The 7,793-nt window shown below is 40.1% G+C and overlaps 1 protein-coding gene across 2 annotated transcripts; it reads left to right on the plus strand.

The window, feature by feature from the left end:
* The first annotated feature begins 2,291 nt into the window (after window positions 1-2,291).
* Window positions 2,292-6,440, plus strand: LOC122762353 (metabotropic glutamate receptor 8-like). 2 transcript variants are annotated; one of them, XM_044017546.1, is made up of 3 exons: window positions 2,292-2,460; window positions 3,972-4,081; window positions 5,617-6,440. In XM_044017546.1, the coding sequence occupies exons 1-3, from the start codon at window positions 2,320-2,322 to the stop codon at window positions 5,627-5,629; spliced, it is 264 nt and encodes an 87-aa protein (XP_043873481.1). In that variant the 5' UTR covers window positions 2,292-2,319; the 3' UTR covers window positions 5,630-6,440. The 2 variants fall into 2 exon arrangements, with proteins under 2 accessions (XP_043873481.1, XP_043873480.1); XM_044017545.1 differs by having other exon boundaries at window positions 3,972-4,077.
* Window positions 6,441-7,793: the final 1,353 nt, after the last annotated feature.

The raw sequence follows: 7,793 nt of genomic DNA on the forward strand, positions 1-7,793 counted from the left end.
TAACCCTTGGCTTTACTATGTTTAAACATACAGTATATACAGAGGTTATAAGAATGTGCAACATAGAATGCCTTATATCCTATATCCTTACTTGAATTTGTGAAATTTGGAAATATGTCACAGTTCAAAGTTCACTTGGCTCGTTTTATTAAGAACGGAATTTAAAGAAAATATTATTGCTACTTTATATCGCGACTAAAAATGCGATATTAAATGAATCATAACGTTGACTCAACAACAAATAAGAAGACAAAAAAAACCTGCATTTTTTTAATACCTGTAAACACACACCCCAGGATGTCCATGTGAGGAGTTTATTGAGCTTTTTTGGAGGTAAGAGTCATAAGAAGTGTTCAGTTTGTATTTGGTCTGGTTAAACATAGTCATAAATAATACAGGGATATTATGACATTTGCTGAAAAGCCTGACGTTTTTCCCAAATGACCGTATGTCCTCTCTCAATGAACCCTTCTTCTTGAAGAATAAATTAAGCACTTAACAGCCTATAGGGCAGGCGTGTCAAACATATGGCACACGGGCCAGATCTGGCCCACCCAAGGGTCCAGTCCGGCCCGCAGGATGAATTTGTTAAGATTTCACATCACAATTACAGTCTGCTAATGTCAAATACTATGTTTTTCACTTCCATATACCTGTGACGAAATGTTTTGTGCCATTGTAGATCCACTGTGATCTGTAAGTTGTTATGCACATGTGTAAATGGTAACATTTTGCATAATTTGCCGATTTGCATAATTGTTGAAATTGCACTTAATTAATTGAACTCAAATGAGTTTGACCCTCCTGTAACAGGAGATTCTGAATTCATTTACCAAATTAAAAGATACATATTGAGCTTACCCTGGTAATAAAACTCATGCTCATCTGTAGTATTTCTGTCATCATATATATGTTTTGTTTTTAATTTAATGATTTATCTGATCGGCCAACATTCTCATAAGCAGTTCAATATTGATAGTTTACGTATACCTCCACAAACTGTCCTCGTTCATAAATGAGGATAAATTCTGCACCGGCATGTGAGAATTTAGTTTCAGTAGAGCTGCAGGTGTAGTCTCTCTCTGTTCTACTGTCTGCTTCATGTCAGGTTGTACTTACCACTGCCTCAATCAGTGTGTCTGCTCTTTTTTTTTGACAGTGTGGAGTCAGCCACTGTCTCTCTTGATCAGTGTCACAACTCATTTCCCTGTTCTCTTGTCCCGCGCCTCATAGCATGATCATGAATATTTCTCGTGTGCTTTTCTCCTTCCTTCTCTTCCCTCACTCCTCTGTTAGATATCCTTTGCTTTTTTTTTTTTTATCTTTTCTTCCATGCTTAGTTTCCCTCCACCACGCTGTTCTGCAGTCTCTCTCTCTCTTGCCTGATGAGCCCTGTGTCTTGAGAGCTTGTCAGCTGTGTCGGGGATGTGGGTGAAGCCTGTCATTACATCTGTCCTCCTCCAAACTGCTCTCTGAATCTCACTAAGGACCACGACTGTAGTGCAGAGTCCACTGCAGTGTGTATCCTCTCTCTCTCTCTCTTGCGCCTGACTGTCTTCTTGTGTATCCTCCATCTTTGCAGAATCAATGTGGTCTGATAAGATAATTCAGCTGGACGTCCAGTAAATAACGGTATTGACTGTATGCCTAAAATACAGTACATCTGCCCTTTAGTAAGAGTTACTTCAACTAAAGTAGATGATATTTTCTGTGTCGTTTTGTTTGTGTTGCGGGGGGAAAGTGCAGTTCACCGACAGTTCAGTTGCTGAGAAACAAAGTTTCCTGCTCCTGCATGGTCTCATACAGGCCCAGCTTCAACTACTAGATACTCAAACTCCCAGACAAACACGTCTGAAAGTCAATTTTGTGCAATCTCTGCCACTATGGACTTTCCTGATGCAATAAACCACACCCATATGGTATTTCTGCCTGCCAAAAAATGCTAACAATAATCTCACATTGTTAGACAAAGAGCTGTGCGCCACAGCACACGGGCAATTAAGCAACTTCATTGGTGCCATCATTTCAAATGCCACTTGATCTACCTGTCTGTGTGTCACCGCTGCTGTCAGTGCAGATATTTTGTGCTAATTTTGCTCTTGTTAGACCATCTTTTACTTCCCCATCATCTCCCCGTTCCCATCTGTCCTCCTTCTCTTTTCCTCTCCAGGCTTATCTGTAGTCAGATGATTACAAAGACCATGTCTGACAACTTGAAATGTGATAAATGACTTTCGCTCTCCCTCTCTGTCTCTCCGTCTCATCACGTGTGTGTGTGTGTGTGTGTGTTTCTCGCTCTCTCTCACTCTCCCCGTCTAGATGTATATCCAAACAACCACACTGACTATCTCCCTCAGCCTGTCTGCCTCTGTGTCTCTGGGGATGCTCTACATGCCCAAAGTCTACATCATCCTTTTCCACCCTGAGCAGAACGTACCTAAACGAAAACGCAGCTTCAAGGTGAGGACGAGTTGAGTATGCACTGTAAAATACACGTCTCATATACTGACTATACTTGTGAGAACAAATTAGTATTTCCTGTGAACAAATCGGTATGTCCTGTGAACAAATTGGTATGTCCTGTGAACAAATTAGTATTTCGTGGGAACAAATAAGTATTTCCTGGCAACAAATTAGTATGTCCTGTGAACAAATTAGTGTTCATTAAAGACAGGCCAAGTATTTCCACCTGCCAACAAATTAGTATGTCCTGTGAACAAATAAGTCTTTAGAACAGGAGCAAAATTGGGTATGTGGGTAATTAGTATTTCCTGTGAACAAATTGGTATTTCCTGTGAACAAATTGGTATGTCCTGTGAACAAATTAGTATGTCCTGTGAACAAATTAGTATTTCCTATTTGGTAAATTAGTATTTCCATAATGAACAAATCGGTATGTCCTGTGGGCAGTGGTATGTCACCATGAACAATAAGTCTTTTAAATAGGAACAAATTGGTATGTCCTGTGAACAAATTAGTATTTCTACTGTGAACAAATTAGTATTTCTGTGAGGCAGGTAGTATGTCCTGTGAACAAATTGGTATGTCCTGTGAACAAATTAGTATTTCCTGAACAAATTAGTATTTCGTGAACAAATCGGTATGTCCTGTGAACAAATTGGTATGTCCTGTGAACAAATAAGTATGTCCTGTGAACAAATAAGTATTTCGTGGGAACAAATTGGTATGTCCTGTGAACAAATTAGTATTTCGTGGGAACAGATTTGTGGGAACAAATTAGTATTTCGTGCGGATGTTTTACCTATTTCGTGGGAACAAATAAGTATTTCCTGGCTACAAATTAGTATTTCCTGTGAACAAATTAGTATTTAGTGGTGAATGTTTTACCTATTTCAGGAACAAATAAGTATTTCCTGGCTATAAATGAGTATTTCCTGTGAACAAAGTAGTATTTCGTGCGAATGTTTTACCTATTTATTTCAGGAACAAATAAGTATTTCCTGGCTACAAATTAGTATTTCCTGTGAACAAAGTAGTATTTTGTGTGAATGTTTTACCTATTTCGTGGGAACAAATAAGTATTTCCTGGCTATAAATGAGTATTTCCTGCGAACAAAGTAGTATTTCGTGTGACTGTTTTACCTATTTCGGGGGAACAAATAAGTATTTTGTGCGAATGTTTTACCTATTTCGTGGGAACGAATTAGTATTTTGTGCGCACGTTTTACCTATTTCGTGGGAACTAATTATTTCTTGGCCATAAATTAAATTTGTTTCCCCACGTCATGTCTGAGGCTCCGTGGAATACAACCAGAATGTGCTGGAAATACTGTGCAGTATTGCCGTAAAATAACCTTTTAAATCTGATCTGCACTGAATCAGATACTGATGAAAATAGAAATCATATTGAACTTAAAGAGAGAACAATCCTTGATCCGTTCCTTGTTTCCATGCCACCTTTTGAATCCCTATATTTACAATACCTACATTTTCTCATTATGATTATGCAGGCGATTGTGACGGCTGCGACCATGTCGGGAAAACTGACTCAGAAGGGAGGAGACCGGCCCAACGGGGAGGTGAAGACTGAACTATGTGAGAGCATGGAGACCAACAGTGAGTAAGAGAACACCAAGTTTTATATCTATACATATAATAAGCTAATAAAATAATCACATATATATAGATAATTAATGCACAAATGCCCACTTACTAATTTTTAACTGCATCACACAACAATACTAAACTGGTTTGAACACTGTAATCTTCCATGTTTAATATAACAGCATGTGAAACACAAAATTACACATACTTAGAATTGAAATACTGCACGCCGCTGCTGCTTCTTTACTCTCACAATCAAATTATTTAGCCGTCCTCCCTGGAAAAGGGTAATACATTTACATTTCATATATAATTGCTTGTCAAATGCCAAAGAGACATACAAACAAACATTTTCCCTGTGTACTTTTTACACTTTGATGTGAAGTGCGTCTTACTCAAAGTTCTGGATTTGCTTCGTTTTAATCAAAGTTGAAACTCAGTTATAATTTCAAATTTTGCATGTCAGAAACCGTGGCAGTTCTGTAAAGGCTTGTGTGTGTGTGTGTGTGTGTGTTTTATTCAGAGCTCTGAAGTTTTGTTGCATCCACTTCAAAGCTTTGGTTTGTTTTGAGTCGGTTCTCCGGCGACTGCCGTGTGACTGCACTGTCGGCTGTGTCAGGTTGTTGATTGCATGTGCATGTGCGGCTTTCCTTTGTGCAAGCCTGCATCAATCTATTTCAATCTAGCATGTCGTTCAGTCGTGTCCGTGTGTCAGTTGGTCTCCGTGGCTGCGTTTGCACGCTTGTCTTCGTCTGTAATCAGCATATTTACAGTCTAACTCGTGCTCAACGTGTGTCTGAGCTGTTTGTAGAGTTTGTCCGTTACACTGGTGCATTTTTTTTTTGATCAGTGAAAGACGCAGGTCACAGTTCACTCATTTAGTCAATAGTTAAACTGCCAAGTTAGCTCCTCATATACTTCACTGTTCAAAAGTTTACACATTAATGAGTTCCACAACAATTTATCTATTCAGTGTAACATTAAGAGTCCACATTTTTTATCATTTGGCAAAAATATCTCAAAAGTCTGAAATAAATGGAAAAGAAAAAAAAAAAGAGTTATTTCTTTGATATTTATTCTTTTTAATCGAGGGCCTCTTTCCATTATTCTACCAGTGTGACAGCAAATAAGAGGCAGAACAGAAAATAAAGTGCCAGGGTGTAACATTAGTGCAGTTAGGAGCCTGCAGTTGCTGCAAAAACATTGACATTTACCAAAGAATGCTTGAGGGAACACAAGACATAATGGGTTTGGCAAAAAAGTCTAACAACTCAGGTGGACCGTAGTTGTGACACTGTTACATGACCATCTGTAGCAAAAATCTGTTCTCAACTACACTTTCTTCTGTTTTTATCCCTGTTTTTCTTCACTCCACCCCTCCGATGTGTCTCCTTTTATATTCATTTTCACTCCACTCCTCTTTTCTCACCCACATATTGTCACTCATTCCTTCTCCCCCATCATTTTCCTCCATGAATAAATCTTCTTTTCACACCTTCCTCCCCCTCCGCCTCCTCCCCAATGTCCCACCCCGTATCCATCTTGACTCAGTTTCATCAACTAAGACGACATATGTCAGCTACAGCAATCAGGCCATCTGAAAGGACAACTGAAGAGCGAGAAGGGGATTGGACAGAAAATGGGGGCGTGTCTTTGGGGCAGAGCCAGGCAAAAGAAGAAGCTCTTGTTTGACGGCGATTGTTTGGAAAAACTGATGCACAGGCAGAGCGCCCAATGGAATCCAAGCATGAGACATTTTGTATTGTTCAGCATCAAACCACAGAGAGTTGGGACCACATCAACAGCCAGTCAGTGTGCCTGCTTTCCCGCTGTTCACAGCTCATTGGTCCTACCATGAACTCACCTGTTAAAAAAGAAAAAAAGTAAAAAGAGACAACACGAAAAAAGACATACCATAGGACACTGTGGCGGACAGTGTAACTATTAAACTCTACAAACGTTAAAAAAAGAAGAAAAAAAAACGACTTTAAAAAAAAAAAAAGAAAAAGAAAACACATTTACATGTTATATCCAAAAGGACGAAGGTAGGGCCGGGAAAGAGATTTAACAGATTCAATTTTAAAAAGATATTTAAAAAGAGAAATGTAAGAGAAAATCTATGAGATTCAAACATGTTTGTTGTTACTCTCTACTTGTAAGTATTTTTGTGGTCGTGACGATTTTTTCATTCTTGTCTCACCGTTGTCTGATGGATCGCCCTTGCATAATGAGATGAGTGTGTTTCCTCCTGCTGTCTCGGCTAACCGGGTGGTAGCCTTGGGTTGTGAACCTGTAAAATGCCATGGTTGAAGCATGCCAGTTTTTTATACAAATATGGAGATTTATTTATAATAAAGGAATGTTTTGCAAATGTGTAGATTGGTGCTGGTGCTTTTTAAAAACCCATGACGTGACTGCGGGACATTCCAGTTGTGATGTAACACGGTACATGACGCATCAAACATTTAGAGCTCCGGAGCAAATCCCGTGGTCATCCCATGCAAAAAACATAAATCGCCAAGAAAATGTTAGCACAGTTTGTTCTTGTTATTAATGTATGCCTCTGAAAGGCTCCTCAGCCTTCCTCTGCAACTCTCTCTTCCCCATAATATACTTGAAGGAGGAACCTGCTGAGGAGGGGAGTGTAAGAAAGAGAGAAGTATTTGTACACCTACAGCAACCCACCAGATGTCCAACCTTCAAAAAATACATGAGAGCTAAGAAGGAAATGGTAAACAGTATCAGTGAATCTGTTGGAGAAGATCAGTCAATAATGCTGAAGGCAAAGTGAAATGACAAATTGCATAATTTAACAGGAGGATTGCATGCCCGACACACAGATGTCTGATGAAAAGGTATAAAAGTCTGCACTCACTCTTGTCGAGTTGTTATACTTTGCTTTCATGTTCGCGGTCTCTTCTCAAAAACCCATAAAAGGTTACCTTGATAACAGGTTAAACGGCCGTCGTCCGTTCCCATACATTTACAGGTACGAGTTCTGCAGCTGCCACTGTGTGTTTTCTCAACCGTGAAATCCCAACTGCAGTCCGACCTTATTTAATGGAACCTTCACAGGAATGTGTGTTTCATGACCCAAAGGCCCATGGAACTACTTTCCAAGCCAAGTGCTATTTTTTTACAGCCAAAAGAATAGCAGTGTTCTTGTGTATACGCCATAACTACTAAGTATTTGTGTCTTTTTACTACCAGGTACTACCACCCTCCTTTTTTTCCTGCAAAGATTTGTCGTTCCCTTTAATGGGAAGAACTTAAATATTAAATGCCAAAAACCTAAAAATCCAGCCATCTTCTTCGCTTGTCCAAGATCCGCCGCAGCTTAAGCAGAGAAGGCCAGACTTGACTTCCCTCTCCACGGCCACTTCATCCAGCTCTTCTGGGGGAATCCTGAGGCGTTCCCAGGCCATCTGAGAGACATAATCTCTCTAGTGAGTCCTGGGTCTTCCCTGGGGCCTCCTCTTGGTGAGACATGTCTGGAACACCTTACCAGGGAGGTGTCCAGAAGGCATCCTAACCAGGTGCCCGAGCCACCTCATCTGGCTCCTCTTGATGCGGACGAGCTGCAGTTGTACTTAGAGCCCCACCCGAATGACTCTATCGCTAAGGGAGATCCCACCCTGCGGAGGAAACCCATTTCAACCACTTGTATCCACGTTCTCATTCCTTTGGTCACTACCCACAGCTTGTGACCATAGATGAGGGTAGGAATG

This window comes from Solea senegalensis, unplaced genomic scaffold (assembly GCF_019176455.1).
Source record: "Solea senegalensis isolate Sse05_10M unplaced genomic scaffold, IFAPA_SoseM_1 scf7180000015578, whole genome shotgun sequence".
NCBI lineage: Eukaryota > Metazoa > Chordata > Actinopteri > Pleuronectiformes > Soleidae > Solea > Solea senegalensis.

Excerpts from the sequence above, each read along its gene's own strand:
- LOC122762353 (XM_044017545.1), top strand. The coding sequence starts at position 2,320 with ATGTATATCCAAACAACCACACTGACTATCTCCCTCAGCCTGTCTGCC. Across the intron at positions 2,461-3,971 it reads AACGAAAACGCAGCTTCAAG|GCGATTGTGACGGCTGCGAC; the intron begins GTGAGGACGAGT and ends ATGATTATGCAG. Across the intron at positions 4,078-5,616 it reads TGAGAGCATGGAGACCAACA|TTTCATCAACTAAGACGACA; the intron begins GTGAGTAAGAGA and ends ATCTTGACTCAG.